At 39.5% G+C, this 27,694-nt stretch overlaps 1 protein-coding gene across 3 annotated transcripts; it reads left to right on the top strand.

Annotated features, from left to right (window-relative positions):
* The first annotated feature begins 2,717 nt into the window (after window positions 1–2,717).
* On the top strand, window positions 2,718–27,694 carry ssh2a (slingshot protein phosphatase 2a). Of its 3 annotated transcripts, XM_083548579.1 has the most exons (15): window positions 2,718–2,944; window positions 5,660–5,703; window positions 20,506–20,618; window positions 20,997–21,061; window positions 21,154–21,275; window positions 21,371–21,439; window positions 21,520–21,585; window positions 21,704–21,898; window positions 23,266–23,359; window positions 23,515–23,643; window positions 23,763–23,809; window positions 23,904–24,050; window positions 24,151–24,351; window positions 24,876–25,755; window positions 26,179–27,694. In XM_083548579.1, exons 1-15 carry the CDS (start codon window positions 2,882–2,884, stop codon window positions 27,274–27,276), a joined length of 3,333 nt encoding a protein of 1,110 aa, XP_083404705.1. In that variant the 5' UTR covers window positions 2,718–2,881; the 3' UTR covers window positions 27,277–27,694. The 3 variants fall into 3 exon arrangements, with proteins under 3 accessions (XP_083404705.1, XP_083404704.1, XP_083404703.1); XM_083548578.1 differs by lacking the exons at window positions 2,718–2,944; window positions 5,660–5,703 and adding an exon at window positions 15,623–16,152; XM_083548577.1 differs by lacking the exons at window positions 2,718–2,944; window positions 5,660–5,703 and adding an exon at window positions 18,936–19,213.

The raw sequence follows: 27,694 nt of genomic DNA, 5'->3' as shown, positions 1-27,694 counted from the left end.
CTTTCCAGTTTCAATTATTTGTAAGTGAACAGGACTTTAATAAGAACACTTCTTTGTTCCAAATAAATCCTGTTTATCTGTTGTAATCTGTCTAAGCTACTACTTAGTACTTTAATCTGTTTGATGATTCATCCATACCGTTACTAACACACAAACATATCATCAGTGCATTGTCTTAAGTATACTTACAACAAATAAACAAGACTGCATGAGATTATATATGATTAAAATACATATGTTCATTTAACATATATAACAAATGTCTGACTACAGAGACTAACTACTGGTGCAGTTAATATTTTTTCTGTATATTATATTTGTAATATTCCTCTAACTGTGCTCAAACTTGCCTTCATGCATAAAAGGTTCACTTACCTAAAAAAAAAATAATAACTATAGGCGTTATTTAGACAACTAAAACCTGTTACACACCTATAATATTAATGAAAGCTTAAATATCCTTCAAAGCTTTAACTTTAATTACATCATTTAATTACTAGTTTCTCCTGATCAGAGTCCTAGATAGAATACATTAGGGGAAAAAATACAAATATATATAGATCTATCTATCTATCTATCTATCTATCTATCTATCTATCTATCTATCTATCTATCTATCTATCTATCTATCTATCTATCTATTTGTCACACTTTAATTTTTCAGATCATCAAATTCATTTAAATATTAATAAAAGATAACACAAGTGAACACAACATGCGGTTTTAAAATAAAGGTTTTTATTATTGAGGGAAAACAAAATCCAAAACTACATGGCCCTGTGTGAAAAAGTGTTTGCCCCCTAAACCTAATAACTGGTTGGGTCACCCTTAGCAGCAACAACTGCGATCAAGCGTTTGTGATAACTTGCAGTGAGTCTGTTACAGCGCTGTGGAGGAATTTTAGTCCACTCATCTATGCAGAATTGTTGTAATTCAGCCACATTGGATGGTTTTCGAGCATAAACCACCTTTTTAAAGTCATGCCGCAGCATCTCAATAAGACTCAGGTCAGGTCTTTGATCAAGCACACTCCAAAGACTTAATTTTGTTTTTCTTCAGCCATTTAGAGGTGGACTTGCTGGTGTTATTTTGGATCATTGTCCTGTTGCAGAACCCAAGTTCGCTGGAGGTCCCAAACAGATGGCCAGACATTCTCCTTCAGGATTTTTTGATAAACAGCAGAATTCATGGTTCCATTTATCACAGCAAGTCTTTCAGGTCCTGAAGCAGCAAAACAGCCATAGACCATCACACTACCACCACCATATTTTACTGTTGGTATGATGTTCTTTTTCTAAAATGCGCTGTTACTTTTACGCCAGACGTAATGGGACACACCTTCCAAAACATTTTCTGGTAAAACTGAGACGAGCCTTTATGTTCTTTTTGCTCAGCAGCAGTTTTTGTCTTGGACCTCTGCCATGCAGATTATTTTTGCCCAGTCTCTTTCTTATGGTGGAGTCATAAACACTGAACTTAACTGAGGCAAGTGAGGCCTGCAGTTCTTTGGATGTTTTTGTCGGGTCTTTTGTGACCTCTTGGATGTATCGTCCCTGTGCTCTTGAGGTAATTTTGGTCAGGCGGCCACTCCTGGGAAGGTTCTCTATTGTTCTATGTTTTTGTTATTTGTGAATAATGGTTCTCACTGTGGTTCGCTGGAGTCCCAAAGCTTGAGAAATGGCTTTATAAACTTTTCCAGACTGATAGATCTCAATTACTTTCTTTCTTATTTGTGTCTGAATTTTTTTGGATCTCAGCATGATGTCTAGCTTTTGAGGACCTTTTAGTCTACTTCACTTTGTCAGGCAGGTCCTAATTAAGAGATTTCTTGATTGTGCACAGTTGTGGCAGTAATCAGGCCTGGGTGTGGCTAGAGAAATGAACTCAGGTGTGATAAACCACAGTTTTAACAAGGGGGGCAAACACTTTTTTTGGATAGTTTTGGATTTTGTTTTCCTTCAATAATAAAAACTTTCATTCAAAAACTGTGTGTTGTGTTCACTTGTGGTATATTTGACTATTATTTAAAATAGTTTGATGATCTGAAACATTAAGTGTGACAAACATGCAAAATAAAAAAAAAGAAATCAGGATTAATCATTACAACCTCTCCTGACTGCCACCAAGCTATAAAGATTCAACATAAAAAAAAAAGTTCTGACTGCTGCATTGCAGTGACCAGAGTTGTTTTATGTTTTTAAAACAAGAGCTGCAAATGCAGACCGTTCATTGGAGGTTAATTAATGTATACAGTTTCATTAAGATTATATATACTCTTTTGGTTTATAGTTAATACATGGTTGTACAATTACACATTATAAATAACATGTTATTATTCATTCATTCATTCATTCATTTTCTCCCGCTTAACATGTTATTATTTATATATTATTATGCCATATCATTATATTTTTAAATGCAATTGTATAAGTTCTGTCAAGATTTTATTAAACATCATGCTTTGTTATTAGCTATTATATTTCGAATATAATTAATTACAATATATGATTGTTATGCTTTTTAATGCAATTTTTAAGTCTTATTGTTCAATTGTTTATTAGAGTTTTATTATTGTATATAAAACTGCACTTATATTTAAATTATGTGCAATTCTTATGCATTATTACATTATTATCTTGTATAATGAATATAAAAATGCAATGCGGTTTATTATTAGATCCCATTTAAATAATTATTGGGCAGTAATGGTAAACAGCAGGTGAACAGTGACAGCAGCCTGGTCGTAGTGCGCATGCGCGGCAGTGGGCGCGACTTCGCAGCTGGTTGTATGGTTCCGTTGGTTTTCGCTTTTCTCGTGAAGTCGCAATGTCGGCTGTACTCACTGTCTTCTGCTCTTAAAACTTCACTTCTCGGAGCCTGAATGGCGCTGGTCACCGTGCAGCGGTCCCCCACTCCCAGCGCTACATCTAGCCCGTGTGTCTCGGTAAGGTGGTAGTTATTTCAGGCATCCCCCGACTTTGGGAAGTTCTCCGTCTGCGCATGCGTCAGCTAGCATACGTAGCCCCACACCTAACTTAGCTAAGCACACGACAAACTAGCAAGCTTACAGTTTGCTGTGCCTGATTAAAAAAAAAAAAAAAACTCGTGACCATAAGAACTTTAAAGTGTTAACATTCAGAATGTAATAGTATTTCCAGCTTAGTTTGTGGTACATACAGTGGTAAGTTAGTTGGCTAGATGTAGCCGGCTCGCTTCTCAGCAGTGGCAGTTAGCATTGTTCATGAGCAATTGTCATGACTTCAGTGCGGAAATGAATGGACTACTTTTTATAAGCTTTCCTCTGATCAGAAGCTTTTAATTTTGCTTTAACATGCCCAGTGAATGAGTTGTTCTGGTCTTATTTTTCTGTTGTTTGTTATCACGCAGATATTAACTCAGATACAGAGCTGATAATGACACCCTCAGAACACGCTTATACACCATCAAATATGTGATTTAAAAAATGCTCATATTTGTACACCGGTCCAAGATTGGTGTACAAGATCAGTGTTGGCTCAATACCAAAACTCTGAATATTATGCTTTTTTTTTGCAGAGGATTAGATTTAGTTTTGCTGTATTAGGTAACAGTCGTGACACGAGCAACTGCTGAATAAACGTGCTGTGGTGTTTACCAGCCCTACAGATCTGTTCACACAGAATTAAGTGTAAAGAGCTGATCTTCATAGTCCACCAGATTGATTCATTTAAGCTGTTGTGTTATGGTGATGAGTGTTATGTTTTATGTAATGTGAAGTGATTGCCTATTTTTAATACTTTTCCTCCTCCCAGACCACATAAATTCATTCATCAGTTAATATGCAAAGGCTTTATTGGTGTGATTGAGCAGATGATTTGAGGGGATGTATATAGGTTAGGCTGACTGCAAAACAAAAGAGCTGCAAGCCAACAGATAAAACCGAGACATCATGTGAGTCATCTTGTGAGATGCTTCGAGTTCTTACTATGAACTTGGTGAACCCTGGTGGTTCTCTAGTTCCTTAATATAGGAGGTGCATAATTCAGGGTTGGAAAACATGAAATTAGTTTGTGCCTTAGTAGAATTGCTCAGGTTTTGTTTTCAGGTTTTGTTTGCATTAGTTTGTTTTTGGTGAGGGTAGGGTAGAAATCACGGGGGAAAAATACAAGTCTTGTGCATTGTCAGTGGGATTCGCATTGAAATCTTCTAGTTATATTCAAGATGTATTTGTTCAAATTAACTTATGGAATAAGTCAGCATGTAATATGTACAGTGCTGTAATGCCTTCTCCTGTAAAGCTTTCCTTTTCTGTGTATAAGCAAAAATACTTGCACCTGAGTGCTGCATCCCTCAAGGGAAAACGTATCTCTGAAGCCGTAATTCATGAATATTTTTAATAATTTTGAACTATAGCCTGAAAACATGAGGTGAGATTTAACACATTCTATAGATCAGATACCTTCACAAATCACGCTCGGACATTAACCTGAAAAACCGCCGGTGAAGAAAAGTTAAGGAGCAGATAATCCATGGATTTGTTCAGTTTTTTCAGATGTGATTTTATACTAAATGTTGAATGTTTTTCTGACTTAAGTGAGTAGCAATATTTGTGTGTTTTTACTATGCAGTCAGTGTTTTATGCCTAACCAAAATGTTCAAATATTGGCATCTGATATGTGTGTAATCTAAATATTGTTTAATAGCTACAGAACGGTATAAACATAATTATAGATTGATGAAAAGTTTGTTGTGTTTACTTTTTCTTTTGTTATCATGGCCATATTTTGTATTATTTTGGCTCTGCAATTCAGCCAACATCTTCGATAGGAAGAATAGTTTGTAGGATTTACAGGGGATATTTTTTTAAATGGCAAATTCACAGAGGTAGAGTCATGCATTTCTCATTGTAGAAACATTGTAGGAAAAAAAATACTCAGTTTTTTGTGTGTGTTCCATGCGATTTTACATTCGTTTGGATAAAGATTTTGTTAATGTATGAATGCTGTTTCTGTGTTTTAGATTGTTCATACAACAGTAGCTGATGTAGTAGCTGATGTAGTAGTTTAGAAGTTAATGCTGTGCCTTGTACCTTTTAAGTGCCGCACTGCAGGATTGCCAGAGTGATCCCTGAGAGAAAGCACTAGGAGTGTAAGGATTATTGGAGCAGACAGTATGGATTATTGTCAGTCAGGGGAAGTAAGAGGGAGTATAAGCCCATGGCTGCTTGCTTTTGCATGGTATTACACTGTCTAAAGAGATTTATTTTAACTAGCCCTGGCTGTGGTTGGTTGGATATAAGTACAAAGTGCAGAAAAGAGATGAAGAAGATAAAGGAGTTCACTTGTGGGAATAAATAGCTTTTGGTGGTAATGTCTTCAAAGTTATTGAAAGCGGTTTTTGAAGCTGGATCGGAGGATGGGAGAGTGTCTGGAAAAGGGGATTTGTTACCAGAAGTGTTGATGTGTCAGTTACTAATTGCCACCTACTCTATACCTGTGGCTTCAGTGTTTCCTGCAGGCTGAAATGAATCCCAAGAAATTAGTGGAGTCGTGGTCCAAAGGTGAAATAATGTTTAGGACTTTTGTTAATTGGACAAAAGATGCTTGTGTGTTGAATGCTTGACCATGTCGATTCTCTTTGTGTGTGTTCCAATTATTATTATTTTTTTTTCTATTTACAGGAGGCCGGGAGTGGAGAAGATGACCGGCATTCTCTTCCCAGGAGGTAGGGTCATGCTTTTTCAATCCTATACACCTTCTAATTCAAAACAATTACTGATTGCACTTTTTTCTGGACGCCATGTTACAGTATGTTCCTAATTCAAATACCGATTTACCCATTCCCTTGTCTATTTTCTATAAAATGTCTGGGTATGTCATTCATTGATAAAATATGTAAATTATTTGAGTGATAAAATGTGGGGGATGTTAACAGATATTTAAATACCTAGTCGGCCAGGGTTCATAGGTGCCAGTCAACTTTCCGGCTATTTGTTTTGACCTATTATCATTAGCATTTCAGAAGGTTTCAGAGCCATTTTGTGAGCAGGATACAGTTAACATGAAAAGATTTGAAACTCTAATAGAGCTCTCTTCTGCTCCTATCTGTAGTATGTTCTGCAGATCAGATTTAAAGGTAACTTGTTCAGGTTAAAGGCTGTTAAACCTTGTTTGAATTCTTACTTTCAGGACATTTACAGTTCTTGAAGTTTGTAAATGCAGTACTCTTAGTCGCCACAGTGAGGAGTATTTTGATCATTAAATTCCTGCAAGCTGGTACTGTCTAGTGTTTACCATAGCTTCATTTAAACTGCTTGTAGTGCATTGTATGAATTTTGCCCTAATTTATACTAAATGTGCATTTGTAATGCGTTACGAATTTAGTATTTACATTCATTTATCACCTGAACTGTTTAAATTATATAGCATGTTTGCTTTGTGTTTTAACTGGTGGTATTTTTCTTGGATGCATCACAGTCTAGATAGTGCATTTAATAAAATGAAAAAACAAATCTTTAGTAGAGATATTGCAGTGTTTTAGGTGTTGGCACGTGAAGAACAACTTTTAGAGAATAGACTGCATTAATAATAAACTTTAATCAAAGTTTTAATTTTGAGGCGACAAAAAGAATTCTAACAATCATAAAGTCTATTTAATGATGTGGATATGTCTCAACAGTACAGAGAACACTAAAGAGACCATGCAAACAAGTGTTTTTTTTTTTATCATGGTTCAGTTATCAAAGAGGATAACAACATTGCCAGAATGTAACCAGTGACCACAGTCTCAAAATGGCTTTATTTGCATTTTTATCAAATATCTATTGTCGGTAAACTGTTTGTGTTTATGAGACCGTAATACGTCAATGTAGACGTCAAACATGGCCAAACCGCTCCTAACAATGTTCCCTCTATTGTTCGAACATGCACATCTGCAGAATTATGTAACGGCATGTATATCTGAGTCATCTATAGGGTGAAATCTGCTGCAATGTCAACTAAGAAGGATAGTTTCTTCTTTAGAAACGTGTATAGCCAATGTAATTTTATTCTTGAGAGGACTGACTGGCTGGTCACGATGTGATATTTGTTATGCAGCACTGTCAGGCCTGCCAAGAGGTAGGATGGTCCGGGAAGGGCTTACAGGATGTAAGGTTTCTGTGCAGTAATATATAACACCAAATGTGAACTCCCCTTTTGGCTCGTACAGTGAACCCCATAACTTGGCTTTATATTACATCTGCACATGTGGACTCAATTACTTTAAGTATTAGGTAATTCTGTCATGAGGCTGACATTTCCTTATTATTTGGTTCTATTCGAAATCTTTGTTATGGACATCTAACCCTCATCCATCAATCCAACTCATCCCTGATTAGCCTATATAACAGTTAGCCAAAACTAACAAGGAAGGAAACTACATATGATAGTACTTTAGTAGTATAGTAAGTGGGTAAATGGGAAGGTTGTGGGTGAGTGGGAAGGTTGTGGTTGGGATATTTAAAACAATCATCCATAATGGCTGCATACCTAAACTTTTGTGTGCTCTCCTTGTAGAAGTCCTGCAGCCAGTGGAAAGCACTTCAGAATCTGAAGTGTTTTTTTGTGTACTACTGACATGCTTATTATGACATCTATTTTAATTAGTTACTCATGAAGGAATTGCGCAGCCTTGGCCAGAGAAGACGACTTCTACAGAGAGCTTTTAAATTAGGGATGGAATCTTGTTTACCTTAAACGATCCTTCTCTTTGGCAGGTTTCACTTTATGGTTTAGTTGTGTTGGCAGTGAGTTTTCTCCTATTATTTTCTCAAGTGTGGTTAGTCTTCCCTGAAGTACAATACACGTGATGTATCTTGGCAGATCAGGTATCGGACATTGAGATTAAACATCCTGGCGCTACACTATTGTTCGTGGGCCTGAGAAAAAACTTATCCGCATTGAGCGAGAATTTGGCGCACGAGGAATGAACCAAAAGTGCATACAAATCATTGACACGTTTGGTGGAAACCAGGGCCAAAAGCAGAGCTGTCTTTAAGCACACAAGTTTGAGGGTCTCAAAAGGCTGTTGGGCCAGCACCGCCAGCATCTTGGAGAGGTCCCATTCTTGGACTACACTTCTGGTGACTAGTAAAGAGTGGCAAGCACCCTTCATAAATCTACGGATAAGGGGGAGTTGCCCCACCATAGTGCCGCCAAACCCAGCATGACCCGCAGCGATAGCTGCTAAATAGACCTTAATTGTAGAAACGGTTCTTCCACCATTGATAAGGTCCTGCCAGAAGCCCAAAATATCAGCGCAGATACAAAATGAGCTGGTACCTCTCGCACCACTCTTCAAACACACGCCATTTACAATTCAGAAGGAACTTGTGGAAGCCCTGGCATTCTGTATAGTGGCAATAACACAAGGGGGAAGCCCCAAAGTGTTTAAATTTGCCCTCTCACGGGCCAGGCTCAGAAAGCCACTCTGTCTGGGTAAGGATGGTAGGTCTCCCCATTCACTTTGGACAGGCGGTACGTGTGCAATGGGAGGGGCCATGGCTCTGAATACAGAAGAGGGATTATCTCCTTCAGAATGTGAGCAGAGCTCTTGTCTGTGTGGGACAAAATAACTCAGTTGAAACGTGGGGGTGCTCTAGCAAACTGTCCGTAACCCTGTGTGATAGTGTGAATCACCCAGTCGGGGGCTGACACAGACAGCCGGCCTGTCAAGTGACACCCAAGCATCCCCACGCAGCCTGATGGACTGCCTAGAGCCGGTCCGGCCGGATTGCTAATTACTGGTGGAATGGCGCCATCTAGTGGGCAATCTAGGGGTGACATGCAGGGGTCTAGAGAGAAATTCTCTCTCAGAAATGAATTCATTTGATTTGTTTCGCTTTTTAAAAAAAAATTGTGTTTTGTGAAACACTGTAGCCTTTATTAATATTGTGAGAGAAGTGTGAAAGGAGCTATGTGGTAACAATGCACTTTTTCCTCACAACCTTCCCCTCTGGAACGGGGAAACACACCATGGACTACACGGGGAACAGTAAAGGCTGTGTTAACTGGAGATCGGCACTCGCTGCCAGGGGGACTTTGTAAGAAGCCTGATGAATGGACGTGGATAAGTGATCCATCGATCTATCTTACCTGGTAGGATAGGCTTGGGTGGGGCGAGCAGCCCGCCTTGAGAGGGGTTAAGGTGTCTGGCAATGGAAGGCTCGTGATGGGATGGGGTCACCCATGCCGAGACTTGCCATATCCTTAACCTCAAGACCCGCAAGACTGTGTTTAAGATCAAGCAGATCTCCCCAGCAATGCTTCATGTGTTTTGCACATGCAGGGAGGATGGGAAGAAGCTGCTTTCTAGGGCTGGGAGGAGGTCTCAGAAGCTTACGTCATACACATCTCTCACCTGATCCAAAGCATTCAGGAGAGCCGGCCATTCGATACTGATGTGCGTGGCAGCTCCAGGAGTACCGATTGAGGCAAAGCAAAGGGAGCAGAAGCCTGAGGATGAGGAGATGGGCCTGCCAGGTCCGTCAGAGAAATGGTGCTCGGCCGGTAATAAATCTTTGAACAAGGACGAGCACTGATTGGCCCAGTTCGAGGAAGCTGCACCGCGGGAGGCCCCCCGGTGCGCAGCAGTATCGCTTTTTCCCCTCTCCGAGTCAGACAACTCGAAGTCGACGCACTTTGAGCCTGCGACGCAGAAGCTTTTTCAGGAGCATTAAACAATGGCTACAATTCTCAGAAAGGACGATATCTTCCTGAGCATGTTTTTAGACCCAGGCAGACAACACAGAAGGAATAGGAATCCCTAGTGCTGATGAGAGCGCCGCACGCAGCTGGTCAGGCTCGGGTTAGGTTGTCCACCAGTATAGCCAATGCAGAATAAGAAAGTGCCATTAGAAAAGGTATGAAATAGGCGGACAGCGGAGGAGGAGCACAGATACTTTCTGAGAACAGTTTGCAGATTTTCCGTGCCGCTAAAAAAACAAAAAAAAAAAGACCAGATTGTCTCAGTTTGAGGAGTGCATACTGTGTCTGTGGTCACGTGACTTTCCGGTGTGCAGCATGGAGACCAGGTGAAGATGGATGCAAACCGACACTGAACTAGTAGCCCCCCAAAAAATGCTATTTTTGTTACATGGCGATATTTTAGCTTTAAGATTGCCAACACTGAGCAAAGAAAGGGTACAAGATTTTAAAGTTGCTACATCACGTAGCAATATGACAAATCTGTAATAGATCTCACTGGAAGAAAGAGACAACAGGCGCCAGTTCAACAGACAGAGCTTTCTTTTGATTTTCATTTACTTTTGCCTCGCCGCTTTCCTTTTCCTTATACTCATGCCGGGACACATCCATTTGCCAGCCCACACGTCTTCCCTCGTCGCCAACGCATAACGCCCTTGCGGATTTGGGCGCATTTACCTGGCAACCTTCGCTTTCCCACACACATCCCCATACATGCTGTCAGCTCTGCCCGGTATCGTGCCATCTCTCTCTCTCTTTCTCTCTCTCCATCCCTCCATCCCTCCCTCCTTCCCCTTTTTGGAACCCCCATGGCTCTGCCCTCCCACCACACAAATCATTCATTAGCAATCTTTCATTAAAAAAAAGTTTAAACACATTTAATAATTATTAGAATATAGGCAATTTTGCAATCATATTACCTAGCTTTCACTGCTTGTATATCATCTCCAAACAGACTAACTTACCTATCTTACTACACAACTGGCTAACAAAGTGGAGCAGAAAGTGTGAGTATGTTGTTCCCAGACAGAAAACCATTAAGGCTAATGAAATCTGGGTAAAGGTGATGTTTTTGCTTACTTGGACATTCTCTTTTAACTCCTGCAGTTTGGAGTGTGTGGATCTTTGCATGCCTCAAGATTTAGGACATTTTGATTAGATTATTAAAACGTTCTCAGTGCATCTCGTTTACTATTTTCTACTCATGTATTCTGTTCTCATCACCAATACAAACAGTGCAACTGAACTGCCAGTCTTGACTAATATAATAAGTAGTTACATCTATCCAGTGAAAATCCTATATGTTCATGAAAAAAATTATTACTGATTAAGGGCTTTAATTGTTGTTATTGATGTTATTTCTCATATTGATTGGATTGCCAGAGTATTTAATCTTGGCATAACACATCTTTCAAATGGAAAAGGTCTTGTAGCTTTTTTTTGTTGTTTTTTTGTTAAACAATCATCCTCATAAAACAAAGTGTTCCCAAATGTCAGCGTTTAAAAGGTGCTCCCGTCTTGCTGCAGACGTTCCTTGCTACTTGTTTTCCCTGATGACATCACTTCCTCTCTCAACCTTTTTCTTTACACACAATGTATATGCAGCATCTGGAATCGGTAATAAAAAAAGAAAAGAAAATTATAATTGGTTTTAAGTAATTGATTCTTAAATGCCTTGCATCAATGCACATTATTTTAGGACAGCATCACGATCCATTGTACAAATCATTATTCCCCCTACCCCTGATTTGGAGTTTATTAAAAACACAACACAGGCTCACAAAAAGGACCACAAAACAACAAAAACACCATCCCCCGAAGTTGCTTACCAGCTGAAACAGGCTTAAAAGACAAAAAGTTTTAACCCCTCTTTGCCCCACTTGCACTTTCACCTCTATTCATGAAGCAATTGCTGAAGTTACTAGCTTCAACAAGACCCATTGTCAGCCAGCATTCCTGATAATTAGGTACAAAGAAAGCTCGAAGACAAGAAAAGAGGGGAGTTTAGGTGAAATCTCATGTGGCATTTTGATTCAGTGTTATTAATCAGCTTTAATTAACATTTTGAACTATGCTATAGCAGTACAAACGTCTGATTCAGTTGAGCATAGATCTTTGGGATTTCCTTGTAGACAGCAGGCATAGGAACAACTTATCTATACATCTGTTTACCTTCTGTCAATATGATTCTTCTGTTAAACTGAACACAAGCTTACCAGGGAAGACCTTTTAGACCTTTCCATCAATAACTTATCTGTCTACTGTGTTGCCACCAGTTAAATTATGTTTCGAAAATACAACTAGTTGTTTAAAAAAAAAAAAAAAAAAAGACGGGTTAAATGGTGAAACCTTACTAAATAAAAAAAAATGCCATTGTTAATGCCAATCAAATTTAGTTAATCCTGCAATTCAGGACAATTTACATTATTTATACTAATATTTATATTCTAATGAATTAGAATCTATTTTTACTTCATGTTAAAGTAATTAAGTTGCAAACAGATTTACAAAGTAATGTGCTTTCCACCTCCATGTAACATTCAAATGTCCTATAATCGTGTAAAATTTATGGCAATCTAAAGCATGTTTTGTGCTTCACATTTGATTGTATATATTCAGTGTAAATTGATTCTTTTTATTTTGTCGATCATCATTTTCTTTTATGAACCGATTTATCCAGTTATTCTTTGGTTAAAATGTAACTTCTCGAAAGTTAGAGCTACTAGAAGGCACAGGAGCCACTATCTCATTTGATTAGCAAACCTTGTGACAGACAGTGGCGTGCATGTTTGTATAACATCATGTCATGTTCAGTACACACATTTGCCCATTATCTAATGTTAAGTGGATTCAAAATATAGTACCAAAAATGCAGTGTTGTTCCAGGTGTAAATTGAGATTCATTTGAAAGCCAGAGGTAGCTCTTTGTGTGCATTAATGACTTGTAATGGAGTTGCATTGGATATATTATTACTCCCCACTCCTGTCCACATCCTGATGCATCTCTCTAGCTTGCACAACACAGCAGTGCTGTTCTTAACAAAATGATTTAATTTTTTATTTTTTTTAATAAACATTTTCTCAATTATTTTATGTAAACGTAAGATACTTTAAACAAACGGAGACTCTGAAGTTTATAGACTGTTCCCAAAAATGGTAACCCAAATGTTCAAATACTCCTCCACAACGTTTAATCACTGTATAGCTTGTGAATAAAGAGATTCATATTATGAGTAACCAAAACAGTGTTTTGCTCGATTAAGTTGCATTTTAAAGTAAATTTAAGCTAAATATTAACTTGCTTACTGAGGCATTCTGAAAGAAACTGTAAAACATGAGAAAAGGCAACGACTAAGAGTGGCATAAAATAAAATTGCATTTGCCCTTGTTTATGTATTTGACTTAAAATGGGGAGAGAAAAGCTTTATATTATAGCATTATAGCCTAAAAAGCAAAAAAAAAAAAGGGAAGGTCTAATTACAGTTTGTCTACAGTGGTCATTCAGAATTGTATTTGGGCATCTGACACTTATTTCTCTCCTCTCTCACTTCATTCCATATAGAGGAAAAAAGAGAAACTTTCACACAGATAGAACCGGAAGAAACTTCTGAATTAAGATGGGGTTTAAAAAGAATAAGGACAAATGGAAAGAGAGGTGTTCTCAATTGACATGTAGCCTATATTTACTACGTGCAGCTGAGCAAGTTCTTCAGGATCTGGTTATATGTGTGTGAGGGTCACACTAAGCCACTCATTCTCTTGGGTCTGGGCATGACCGAGAGTGCAAGCTAATTCATGCCTAAGTTTCTCATTTCACCCTGTTCTCACACCTGGCAGGCGCTTCTCACAGGCTCCCATTATCAAACCAAGCCCTGATCATTCACATCTGTGCTACTCTCTCTTTCTGGAGTTATCATAATGCCTTTATAGGTGCCATTTTATAAGAAACTATATAAATAAATAGTTTAAAAAGTTCAGAATTGCCAGCAATGGGACTAAAACTTTATGATCATATACCATAATCTTTCTAAGTAGCAGTTTAAAGTAGACAACAGATTTCCTGCTCCATGAGTAGGAAACAGCTGGCCCCTCAGAGCAGGATGGCCATGCTTCGGGGGGGATTTGGGGAGTATCCAGAATCTAGGAAACGCTCGCGACCTTTGCTGGCCTATCGCAAAATTGTTGCACAACATGCACCAGAGATTCAGTAAACATGATATGGCAACAGCATTGATCAGATTTCAAGTCTGAGGAAGAGAAAGGTCTTCACTGAAAATATCTGATATAAACACAAACAGACTTGCACAACCCAAGTCTTGCTTTAAGTGTAAGAATTTACCAATGTATCAGCAGGTCTTGTGGAGTAGACCCTGTGTATGTTTACACCTCCCAGTTGTGATGGAAGATTGTAGCTGCCTGGTATCACATGGCTGAAGTGCTTGTTATTTGGTATGCAGTGTTGCTCTTCACTGGGTGAAGTAAGAGTGAACATGCTTATAGCCAACCTTGGGGAAAAAAGAGAATTAGCTTCAGTGAAAAGATGCACTGATTCGCTATTCTGGACAGCCATTTGGAGAGCTCTTTCTCATATGTTCAACCCATTTAAAACTCGTCAATGTCTTTTAATTGCCAAATAACATGTCGACCTGGTGTGAGTGCCGTTTGCGCTTTAAACCAATTTATGTAATATAAGTCTTTGCTTGTAGGCTCTGTTGAGAGGCAGGTGAATAAATGTGACTAACTGAAATGTTAACTACATTTCTCATCCCATCTGGGAAAGAAATTAATTACGATGTCTGCTCATTATTAAGATCATCATCTTAGGCCTTTTCCTTAGATATTATTAGTCACAGCTACTGTTACTGACAGTGGGGAGAAAAATGATGGGGGATTAAGTGTGAAACGGGGATGGCAGCAATTCTCAAAAGCTGTTTTAAGCTACAGAATGCTTATTGGTGTGGAATTATGCTTTGTAATAAATAAAAAAAAAAAAGAAGGAATACACAAGTAAAAAAAATTGTTACATAAACGAAATAGGTTCATATGCAGAACTGTACTTTAAGTAGGTCCTGATTTCCACATAATTTTACTAATGCAAAATGATTTTATAATGAATAAATTGCTATCCTTTTCTTTGGGGATTAAAATAATGAACATTTTCCCCATGCAGCAATGTGCAGTTGCTGTTGTTGAAGGTTAAGAGCTTTGCTCAAGGGTTCAGAAGTGGCGGCTTGGTGTTGCTTGGATTTGAACCCACAACCTTCGGATAAGAAATTCACCAGCTTTTGCGTTGGTGTGATTTGAGTTCTGACAGTGCTGTTTTTATTCTCCTCTGTTCATGTTTCTTACATGATGTGCAGCTATGAATTAAATTGTGTTGATTACATGGGCAGGCATATATCCTAGTACTGACACAGACAATACATCATGGATATTCTAGTATCTAGGCTGCTTTGTCTCTCCAACACTTCCCTCCTTTCACGTCCTGTTTGAAAAGTAGACCATTGTTTGTGAGGATAACTAAAATAATATATTTGTTCTGTCTTAAAAATCTACAGACAATGCATTTTGATTCAAAGGTTTATCGCTAAAAGAATAAAGGGAGACTGAAGAGGAAGGGAAATTTAAATTAAACTATTATTTATATTTGTATACCAAATAATTATCTGAAGGTCCCAACTGATTTATTTTAATGCACAACAATATTAAGCCAGTAAAAGTAGTTGCTTTAAAACTATTTATAGCTTTACTCGACTGTCCATAGATAGCAGTTGTAGGATGTGTGAACTTGTAGCATGCGATTACACAGCACTTAATGTGTTTAGCGGCTCGGTCGTTGCTGAGCAGCTTGAAATCTCGCTTGTGGATGAACCCTTTGGATGGGCCCTACCTCTCGCACATGTCAGAGATCAGAGATCTCCTCCTCCTCCTGTGCCTTCTCAGAGCTGAAGTTTCAGAGCTTCAGAGCGCTTCGGCCCTATTGAGTTCTTTCACCGCTTCAGGAAATACATTTAGGTTTTAGACTATTTTATTTATTTATTTAACAAATGTGCCGCCTCAGGGGAATCAGTTGTAGCTCTCTTTGATAGGGACATGTTTTAGAGTTAATAAGCGGCAGAAGAAGTCGAGGACTCTCCGGGTTTCATGTAGACTTCCACAGCTTTACCGTTTATTTGCCTTTTTTTTTGCCTTGTGTGGAGAGTCATGCTTAGTGTGGAAGACTGACAGCCTTTAGGATATCCGGTCAGCGTTTGCATGTGTGTTTGAGAGCGGTTTGTGTGAGTGTGTGAGAGAGAGCGACCATGACCCCGAAAGGAAGCCGTCCTCTACCGGAGAACTCCGCGGCGGCCGTGTGCTCGCGCTGCGCCGCTAAAATCATGCCTTACTTCAGGGACAACGCAGTGGCTTCACACAACCAGATCCACCAGCTGTAAGTTTATCTGAACACCAGACATGTCTTAGTTATTTGGGGTAAAACTTTGAAGTTTGAGCTCATTTTCAGCGTTCTATACAATCCCCGTTTTTATTATTATTATTTATTTATTTATTTATTTATTTATTTATTTTTTTGCGGAAACAATTTTTTTATTCACGGAAATGAAGAAATGAGCCTGCTGACTTATTTAACGTGAATGCGTAACAGGAGGTGAGTGCAGCTTCCTCTAGGTTGTGAAATATGGAGATGACTGGAAAGGTGATTCATTTACCTCATCTGATTTTGGGAAATCACAGGGGTTTTATCCCTCTTAAATATTTTGGAAAACTAGTTCTTTGCATTGTTTCCACAGTTTGCCCCAAACTGCACAGTATGATCCCAGAAGTTTCACTAATACTGTAGGATGTAGGAATTATAACCAGAATCTTAAAAAATGCAGATTATCATATCCAAAACAGTACAGAAGCACAGATTAATTTGTTCACAGCTTGGACAGACTCTGCTGTGGTCCTGTACCTGTGGACAAGGTTTAAGACCTTTTGTTCGTGAATCTGACAGCGGCAGGGATGAGATCTGAAATCTCAATTTACTGCTAAGTAAACTAGTGCTTTATACACTAAGGATTTTTTATATATATATATATATATATATATATATATATATATATATATATATACTGAACTCAATATGTGCACATTTTCACTTGGGCTCTTTGTATGTGAAAATCGCCTCAGGTCAACTTAATAATCTGAATTTATTTGACCAAAAAGGTGTAAATAAGCTTTGGTACAGCCAAAACAAGCTCACACTTTTAACACGTACAGGTGTTCTGAATCCTGACTCAGCGCTAAGATCTTTAGGATATGTTTTAGACAGGTTTCACTGTGTTCTATAATGATGATGATTAGCTCATTGCTTACTGTAGATAATAAATTTTAGAGGAAGTCTGGAATATTGTGGCTGAACAATCATCTGACTAATGTCAACATGCTTATTATGTGGTGTTCCTGGTGTGATGACATCAGAGGTGGTTATGTTTTTAATGATGAACCAACTGAAATATAAAGCAAACAGCCTGGTAGATACTATTTTTCTCAGACATTCAAAGACACTCCATGGTTTATAAATGGGTTTATTGACTGCTCTGTGACTCAATTTGTAACATCAATGTATCTTAGTTTGTGTCCTATTTAGGTTTTGGTTGTACGTCTGATGATGTGATGTCTAAGGACGACGTTACTCTTGTTAAGATGCTGCTTGGTATCAGTCAATTAATACACAGACCCACAAACTTGCACGTGTGTGCTATAGTCTACACCAGATGTTAATGTTTTGATCTTTAGGGAACTTTGGTTTGAGACTGGTTTGCTTTAGCTCAGCTATCAGACAACCCAAACAAACTCAATAGCACTTATCAAGCACTTTACAAAGACCAGCCGGGCCCTATTTTTTGCTTCTTTTTTTCTCCTGATAATAAGGTGTGGCATATAGGTAAATACAGACTATAAATAGGTGTGTGTGTTTCAGCAGGATGTTAATGAGTAACCGGTAAATGCTTACCGGGAAGTTGTATGTAGAAACCTGAATTCATCATGCTGGCTTGGCCTTTCTGTTTCCTTCATTCTTATGCAAAAAACACAGACATGACTATGAGTGAGGCAAGCTTGTTGATGGGTGTGTGCTGTGTTAGCAGGCAGAATGGGAAGTTTGAAGTGTTTGATGTTTTATTTTTTTCCTTTTTTATTTTTACATAGCGGTAAGTGGGCCCTTAAGGCTGTTTATTCGGCTAAGACTTGAGTATAAATTCACCCAGGTTAAGAAGGTTTTTACATATTTTCCAACTTAAAACATTTAGTGAAGTGAACCTGCCTGAAAAGCCTCTTTTGTCATTTCTTTCTGTGCAGCTATTACTCATGGAGGTGCTCTTCCTGCTACATTGAGTGCCTTTAATTGGGTGACCTAAGAACTACTGCTGTAATAATAAAGATGTGGGAATTTCCCTGGACTCCTATTCACTATGTTCCTACTAAATATCTTTTCAACACACAATACTGTTTGACTACAGAATACATTTTATAGAGGAGTGATATTTCTTTTATAAACTCATTATCTGGCATCACCATCTTAGGGAGTTTTTAGCTTCTAATGCTTTGCTTCCCCACAGTCCTCACACAATGATAACAATGATAAGAAATGAACATTATAAAAAAAACAACTTCTAGGATATTGGCTTTCACTTTAGAAGTGTTGTCATTGGTCAGCTACAGTAATCATATTCATGTGAAGGTGTTATTGAGACAGAAATCTTTCAAAGTTGTAAACTTGGGAGTGTTGTGTAATCTGTGTGACTGTTGAGTATATGCTTTTAATTTTATTAGCTTAAATAATCACTTTATATGATGTGTAAAAACAAATGTGTTTTTTATAAATACATATCTGGAATATGTTTATCTGCTTAGAAATAAGAATAATGTCATACGGATACCATGATAAATGTTTTACTACTTTTGTGAAATAATGCTGCGCTTATGTCTACTGTATGTGTAAAATACTAATCCATTTTTTAGAAGCTGACAATATAACCAGCTTTTTTTTTCTCTCTCTCTCTCTCTCTCTCTCTCTCTCTCTCTCTCTCTCTCTCTCTCTCTCTCTCTCTCTCTCTCTCTCTCTCTCTCTCTCTCTCTCTCTCTCTCTCTCTCTCTCTCTCTCTCTCTCTCTCTCTCTCTCTCTCTCTCTCTTTTTAGCCTGAACTCTTATGGCTCTTAGTTAGGCCGAGACCTGGTCCTATATTTATCCTCTCCCGAGTGGGAGTGTGACTAATAAGGGCAGGGACTAGTGGAGGTCAGGCATCTCTCTGCCTGTGTGCTTTGTCCCCTTACATAGTGGTGGCTGTGTCCGTGCCCTAACAAGTCATATGTGGGATGCCAGATCATGCCCTCCCCCTACCGTACCTCTCTTTTTCACTCATCCTCATGGGGGCGAGTGCAGGCAGGCTGGCTGGCTATTTCCTCTGCCTGACCCATCAGCTTCCTCTTTTCCTTTTTTCTCACGCAGGGTACGTGTGTGTGCATGCATATGTGTGTATGCCCTTACAAGTCTGCCTCTGTAAAATGTCAGTGACTGAAATTGGTCTGTAGCATCAATGCTCTCTCTGCACAGAAATCAAACTCTGCAGATGAACCTCATTGACCCTGTAAAGGCACTCGTGCACCAGAGCACATTCTTCAATCTTGCATGGAAAATTTTTCTCTCCTAAATACAGTTTGTGTGCAGAGTTTTCTATAGCTGATCACTTTCCTGCTTATTTTGGTGCTTGCAAGGAAATTATATTTTAATGAGTAGCAAATAGCATTGTAACATTTACACACTCACACTTGTAGGCATTAGGTTTGGCCCAGGACATTATACAGTAGACTCTAAAACTGTAGATGTCTATCAATAGCCTACAGTCTTATGCTGAGCCATTTCAACTATATTTGGCTTCGCAAATCACTACCTGCTGCATAATCCTGCACTATAGACTAAAGAGGGTTGGATTGCTTGATTAAATAAAAGGGGTTCTTATAAACTATAATATGAATTACATATACATCTCTCTCTCGCTCTCGCTCTCTCTCTCGCTCTCTCAATGCCAGTATGTGTGTTTTATTAGAGCTCTTATTCAGCCTGTTATCATGTACCATTACAGATAAATAAATCATAATCAGTATTAGAGATAAATAGGGAAGTAAGAGAATGTTGGTAAGGAATCAGTGAGAAGAAGAAATTGAAGGAGGAAACAGTTGGCAGTGATCGATAAGATGAAGAAAATAAGCTTAGTTTTCTTTTTTTTCCTCCTAAAAATGTTGGCAGAATCTTTTTTTTTTTTTTTGTCCCCGGCTCCTGAGAGGACCATTCTTTTTCTTCCTACTGTAGTCGCAATTTTATTTAAGTGGTCTGAGTATGTTTACTAATCGGCCAAGGGGTTTCTGCAGAGTCAGCAGTGCTATTGTTTATAACTGGAGACTCCTGTGGTAAAGGTGGGGCTGAAGCCAGGACAAGTTCCTTAATGGTAGCTGTTGTAGGTCCTATTTATGTTCCCCTGCTCTGTTATTGAAGTCTGCATAGAAACCAGATTCACACTAAGTGTGGATGTAAACCATTTTTCTGTCTGTCTTATTGTCTGACTGCATGTCTGTCACTAGTCATGTGATCTTAGGGTGAGGAGTTAAACTAATTAAATGCATTCCTGTTCTTACATCTACATTGAGATGTAAAAATGCAGCTATAATTCTTGTTGCATATACACATTTTGAATGATGCTGCTCAGCTCTCTTATTTAAAAAAAATGTTCTCTGTGTCTTTCAGTATCAGTGAAAATTTCCTAACAGTCAAAGGAGCTGCTCTCTTCCTACCGCGTGGAAATGGCTCCTCACCTTCGTCAGCACCCCGCATCGCACAACGGCGCAACAAGCACACAGGTATTCTATTCAAATGCACATTTAATCAGGATGGCAGGGTTTTAAATGCTATTAAAGCGGCTGTATTAGTTTTGTGCTGCGATCAAGCACATCAGTTTATCAGTTCTTCATTGCTAACAGGAGCTAGCTGATGGCATTTCTGAAAGTCTACCTTAAAGTTTGTGAGATGTAACCCAATTACAATAATCGGTTTAAAGTCAGCAGTCAGTGAAATGTCCGGATTTATCCAAAAATGACTTCCAACACAGCGTCCCTTGATAAGGTTTTGTAGCAGTCAGATTGTACCCTGATAAGTGGAATACCACATTTGGAACAGGAAAGGCTGTAATGTAATCTGGAATGAAGTGGAATTAAACAGGCATTTTTTTTTTCTTTCAGGTGATCTCCAGCAACACCTGCAAACCATGTTTACACTACTGCGACCAGAGGACACCATCCGGCTGGTAGGCCCCCTCTCCCCATTCAGATTGTTTAAAAGAAATGCACTGTTTGCATAGAATCTAATTAATGAATTCTCCATCTCCCTGTGTTGCAGGCAGTGCGGCTGGAGAGTGCCTATCCTCAATGCACGCGCTATATGGTGGTTGTGTCCACCTTTGGAAGGCAAGACACAGAGGAGAGTGTGGTCCTTGGCATGGACTTCACCAACGCAGACTGGTCCGTATTCCTCACACGGTCACCTGTATACTATTGTTTTCCCATAAGTGCCCTGGACTGTGCTGTAAGATTATGTTTTATTGTGTGTTCTGCAGTAGTCAGTGCACAGTTGGTCTGGTTTTACCCCTGTGGAGTGACACGCTGATTCACTTGGATGGAGATGGGTAAGAGAGGTCACACCCAGCACTTCCTTTGTGTTCACAAGTTTCAGATCCTTATAATAAAATGTTGTGTTTCTCAACAGAGGCTTTAGTGTGTCCACTGTCAACAGAGTTCATATCTTCAAACCTGTGTCTGTCCAGGCCATGTGGTGAGCACTGACAGAACCTCACATTCCTTTTTTTTTTTATTTTTTATTACTGCTTTTATTCTGTCTGATGTTTTACATTTATCTCACACCTTTTTGTACATCACTTTCCTTCTCACAGGTCAGCACTGCAGTCCTTACACAAAGCGTGTGAGGTAGCCCGCTGCCATAATTACTACCCCGGAAGTCTTTTTTTAACGTGGGTTAGTTACTACCAGACCCATATCTCCTCGGAGCGACACTGCATCAACGAGTGGAATGCCATGCAGGACGTGCAGTCTCATCGATCTGACTCACCTGTGCTGTTCACTGACCTGTGAGAGTCTGCAAACACACACACACACACACACACACACACACACACACACACACACACACACACACACACACACACACCAGTTTTGTTTTTATTAGCTTTTTTTTTTTTTTTTTGAGGACAAAGTAAAGTACTGCTTCTGAAGTTTAGGGTTTAGGAGTTTAGGAGTTAACTAATTTTCAGCATAAATTCTTTTGTTTTTACTGTTTTGTTTTGGTAAATGTCCTTTAAAGATACTCAGAATAGTGTTGTAGTGAAGCAGGTGTAACTGCCATTTCTTGACTGTTTACCAAACATTATCACCATCTTGGCAATATGGGTTTGTGACGCATCATGTAACGTAGATATGCTCCCAAAATATATAAACAAATAGGTGTTGGAGTAGTCTTGCATCAGAGCAGCAAAAAGCATCCAAACAAGATCTCATGATCGTTTTGCAATCGTATGACCACCTTATGCAGTAGCACCTATTTAAGCTAGAAGGTGACCAACGAAACAAGGTTTATGAAATATAATTTGATAGGACGGTGCTTCTAGGAGCTGGCTCAAATATATATATTTATATATTACTAAGGGGGGACTTTCCCGCTCTTGGAGGTTGTCCCACGTGCATGTGTTTTTATTTTTTAACTCACACAGACTTTGCCCTGGGCTTTATTTAGCTCTTCTTGGAGTTGGCTAGATTTACAGTTGGAAAGAATTTTGAGATAGATAGGTAGACATGCACACAGATAGATGGAAACAGGTGCTCAGAAAAGAACCAAGTAACAGCACATGCAATATATATTTCTGTGGCTGTCTAGACACTTGTAATTGATAAATGAAGTGACATGGTTTGGAAGGCAGTGTTTTGTTTTTCTAGAGAGAGACTGGCTGAAATTTTTTTCCTCCATATTAAGCTGTTTATGCATAAACCATACACAACTATGGGCTTCCTTGTAGTAGTTTGCATGCAGTTATTTGTACACTGGATGAGTTAAGATAAGGCCTGATATTGAGTAAACAGTCTCCTTCCACTAAAGCCTTATTCTAGGGAGATTATGTATGTGTATACATATTTACACATACTACACATACTAATTCATATATATATATAATCACACATATACACACACACACAACCATATCAAGCAATTTTTTATTTTCTAAAAGTAAACGAATGGAATTCAAATGTTTTCTGAAATAAAACAGGCACACACTTAGGTATTAAGTCTAGTCAGACACCCCAAACACAATTAGCCACTAATGGCTATAAGTCTTAAAGGTCTAATTTATAGTTTCTCAGCTGAACCTAAATGTTTGCTTGAAACTAGATTCACATGGTTGATGACAAAGCTAAGCTGCATTGTTCTGTGTTGTGTGAACAGGCCAACAGAAAGAGAGCGCACAGAAAGGCTGATCAAGACTCGTCTGAGAGAGATCATGATGCAAAAGGACCTGGAGAATGTAACCTCTAAGGAGGTAGACATCTACCAGCTATAAATAGCAAATAGGCCAATACTTATAACTCCTATGTACTATATTTTAACATTAGGTGATGTAGATTGGATTTTTAGATATACTGATCATGTGGTATTTGGCTGTTCTGTGCTTATATATAATTTTGTTACTCTCAGATCCGCTCAGAGCTAGAGATGCAGATGGTGTGTAACCTGCGGGAATTCAAAGAGTTCATTGACAACGAGATGATAGTCATCCTGGGTCAAATGGACAGCCCCACTGAAATCTTTGACCATGTGTACCTGGTGAGACTTTCCCCTTTTTTAATTCTGATCTGAGCAGCTGTAGAGCACCTGACATTTAAAGACCAGATAGCACTGCGTCTTAAAGAACGAGCTGAAATTTTTTGCTTTCTCTATTGCAGGGTTCAGAGTGGAATGCATCCAATTTGGATGAGCTTCAGAGCAGTGGGTCAGTGTTATGTTTTTGGCCATGTGGCTTAATCAATATTTCCAGGCTCTTTTGTGAACTCAATTAATTTTAACTCTATCCCTGTACTCTACAGAGTTCGTTATATCCTGAATGTGACACGGGAGATTGATAACTTCTTCCCTGGACTTTTTGAGTACCACAATATCCGTGTGTACGATGAAGAGGCCACTAACCTCTTGGAGTACTGGAATGATACCTACAAGTTCATCTCCAAAGCCAAGTAAATGTTTGAATTTTATAAAGGCCACAGAAACACTTTATCTGATATAACTGCTTTACAGGAGATACTAAAACAATACATGTATTTGCCTAATGTGCAGGAAAGCAGGGGTGAAATGTCTGGTGCATTGTAAGATGGGTGTGAGCCGCTCTGCCTCAACTGTGATTGCATATGCAATGAAAGAGTATGGCTGGGATCTGGACCGGGCCTATGAGCATGTGAAAGAGAGGCGTTCTGTCACCAAACCCAATCCCTCTTTTATGAAGCAGCTAGAGGAGTATCAGGGCATTCTGCTGGCCAGGTACTAATATATCTATCTATATAACAGTATGAACATACAGTACTGTATGTACAATAAGTAAGATGCCAGATTAAGATGGATGAACTGAGAACTGTTACATACAGACAGCAGCAAGGCATCTTCCTGATCTAGTACTTTGCATTACTAATTTTCACATACTAGGTTCTGCAGGTTTTTCACCCAAGAGAACACTAGTGTAACAAGTCAAACAATCTTTGATCTTTAGATTTGCTTAAGGATTTGCCGCAATACGCCGTTGCGTATAAATGACGTAGGCTTTGTGAAGGCCTGGCTGTTTGGTCACATTCTTAAGATCTGTGTCTTTGTGACGCTTTGCTGTCATGTGTGGTAATGCTCTTTGAAGTTCTGTTTTTTGTTTGTCAGACAAAGATCATAAGCCTAAATGCCTCACCTTTGCTGTTCTATTCGTTCCTTTTACTCCACTGACCGTGATTGTTAGATTGTCATATTTGTTCGATTGTTCATTAAAAAGTTTTTAACCTTGTGCCTCTCCCTGTCTCCAGCAAACAGAGGCACAATAAATTGTGGCGATCTCACTCAGACAGCGATTTATCCGAGCAGCAGGAGCCTGCATGTAAGAGCCCACGTACGCTTTGCCGTTCTGAAACGCACAACCAGCAACACAAGCACAATGGCACGCGCTCTATAAATAACATGCTCCACATAATCAACGACTCACAACCTGAAACAGAAAACACCGGCCTACCTACACACCCTACAGGTCAGAAAAACTTCAAACAAGAACAACCAGGAGAGGATCCACTGCTACCAACACTTCCACGTGCACGTGCAGCCACTGTAGTGCCTGAGCAGAATTTGGCAGACAGCTGCTTTCTTAAAGTGGCAGTGAGTGAGCCTATCGCTTGCCTTCAACCTCCATCTTCCCTTCATGTCCATCCTCACTCCCTGTCTACCTCTCTCGGTGGACACAAGTCACTGACTGTGCCTGAGCCAAAAGAAGACTCTGATAAGCTGTGCCTGGATGTGCCTGACCAAGATGATGATTTTAAAAACTCTCAGTCCTCTGGGACTCTAAACTCGGGTTTGTGCTTGGATACCACGGGTGATGTTACTGAAGCAAAAGATGATTTAGCATCTTCAAAGACTCCTGTTGCTAGTAGCCCCAGTGAAGTTGTTCTAGAGTTAAAAGGTTTCACTAGCATTAGTAGCTCAGAGGACTTTAGTAGTGGTGAAATGGATCAGAGGATTGACAACAGCCAGCCTACCAGCCTTGGCACAGATAGCATTGACTTCTTCAGTGCTAGAGAAAAATTCCTGGGCTTATCTCGGGATAGCCAGACCAGCTCACATTCTGAAACTTCACGCACAGCTCAGTCCCGAAGGCTCAGCCTGTGCTTGGAGGAATCATCAGCAGACAAAGAGGTAAAAGCATCACACACAGAGCAAAGACTCACAGGGTTTAAACAGTGGTTCTCTTTGTGCTTACAAAAAAAGTGAATGGAAAAAACTCATGAATGGAGTGAGTTTTAGTTAAATCATAAGTGATGTACTTTAAACAGAATGAGTTTTAATGCATAGTCTACACACAGAATCAGAAGCTTTTAGGTACAACAAATTATAAATTAAAAACAAAAGTTGTGAAACAATGTACAGTGAGGATGACGTGCACATATTTATAGATATAATATGTGCAAAGAGGAAGTCATGCATAGTGACTGTGGAATTATATGTAATGTAATAAATAGAAAAAGAATATATTGCACCTGAATGTATTCATATGTATTGCACAAGTTTGATTGCCAGTGTGAGTAATCTCTGGTTTCTCTCTCTCTCGCTCGCTCTCAGGTTTCCTCTCATTCAGAAACCCCATGTGAAGCTGAAGCTCCTTCCGCAGCAGAGCCTGACCTCGTTCTCATTGATAACAGCATATCAGTGCAACACATTGTGTCCGAACTGGAATCCATTTCTTCCTCACAGCCTTCATCTCACAGCTCTGAGCAACCTGCACTTCAGGAACAGCAGGGGGAGAAAGACAAGGTGGAACAAAAAATTTCCACTCCTCCATGTGAACAGCCAGAGCAGGAAAGCGTCCTTTCCCCCTCTTCTCCATACTCAGTAAGCACAGACGATGCAGACTTGCAGCAGCTCTCTACACCAGCAGGAGGTGCTGATTCCAACAAGACGGAAGCAGAAGAACATGGTGAGGAGGCACGGCCACTGGACGATGATGACTCCGGTATAATCCCAGACCCGTCTGTGTGCGCAGCCACCGTGTGCCCGAGTCTAGAGCCAAGTTCCTCCTCATCTTCACTATTGTGGCTGGAGAGTGATGCTGAGGATGCGACAACAAGGCCACATGACTTGCCTAAGATACAGGAGACGCTGCGGGAGCTGCAAGCCTTCCTGTATGAGGCTGGAGGAGTGGAGGCCCACTTCAGCCAGCACCTTGAGAACACACACTGCTTCATAGAATCACAGCTTCGAACTCCAGCCATGTGGCAGAAAGCCATGGAAATGGAGGCACGGATTAGGCAGGCTGGTCTCACTCCACCTTCACTTATGAAACGGTCAGCTTCTCTGGCCAAACTTGACCAGCTTGAGTTGTCGACGAATGACCTGAACGAATGGGATTTCCGGTCTGAGCTGCCTTCATCTTCCTCCTCTTGTTCCTCCTCACGTTCACATTTGCTCTGCAGTAGTTATGATGAGGTCCATAAGAAGCAGCGTGTTCTACCTCAGACACTCTCAAAGGCCAACAGAACTAAAAGCTCCTGCCTACTGGACGAGAAGGACGGCAGCACAGGGCAGCTCTCTGACACCTCAGCCCCGCCCCCTGTCTCTGCATGCACAAGGCAGCAGCACATAAAGCCACACCCCATACGCCGGCCACGTAAAGCAGTGGACAAGAAAAAGACAGTTCCTGTGCTGTACAATACAATGTAACGCGTAAAAAACTATCACAGCAGGGACTGTGTGCCATGGAGGTGTTCTGTTATTAACTTTTGGATCCACGAGATCCACTTGTAAGCTAAACCTGTGAGCATATGCTACTGTATTTCTTGTATAATGTGTATGCAAATATGTGCCCCTTTTTAAATATTACTGCAAATAAAGGGGCTTGTTACTCATGCACTTTACTAACTTGTTTTTATTTGTAATATTATTGTTTTTCTCTTTTTTTTTTTTTTTTTAGTTTGTTTTTATTCCAGGATTATTTTTTTTGCACTGATATGAGAAGTAGCCTATGTGTGTGTATGTATCTGTGTGTGATGATCTGGTTTGTGCTGGAAAACGTAGAGACCTTGAGATGTCATTTTTTATACTGTGGCTATTAAATAAATAAAATGCACATTTTTTTTTA

Source organism: Silurus aristotelis (assembly GCF_946808225.1).
Source record: "Silurus aristotelis genome assembly, chromosome: 8".
NCBI classification, from domain to species: domain Eukaryota; kingdom Metazoa; phylum Chordata; class Actinopteri; order Siluriformes; family Siluridae; genus Silurus; species Silurus aristotelis.
This window is presented reverse-complemented; position numbering and strand designations above follow the sequence as displayed.

Coding starts and splice junctions, on each gene's coding strand:
- ssh2a (XM_083548577.1), top strand. CDS start 19,080: ATGCCAGATCATGCCCTCCCCCTACCGTACCTCTCTTTTTCACTCATC. Junction 20,619..20,996: donor ACGGCGCAACAAGCACACAG/GTATTCTATTCA, acceptor TTTTTCTTTCAG/GTGATCTCCAGCAACACCTG. Junction 21,440..21,519: donor ATTCACTTGGATGGAGATGG/GTAAGAGAGGTC, acceptor GTTTCTCAACAG/AGGCTTTAGTGTGTCCACTG.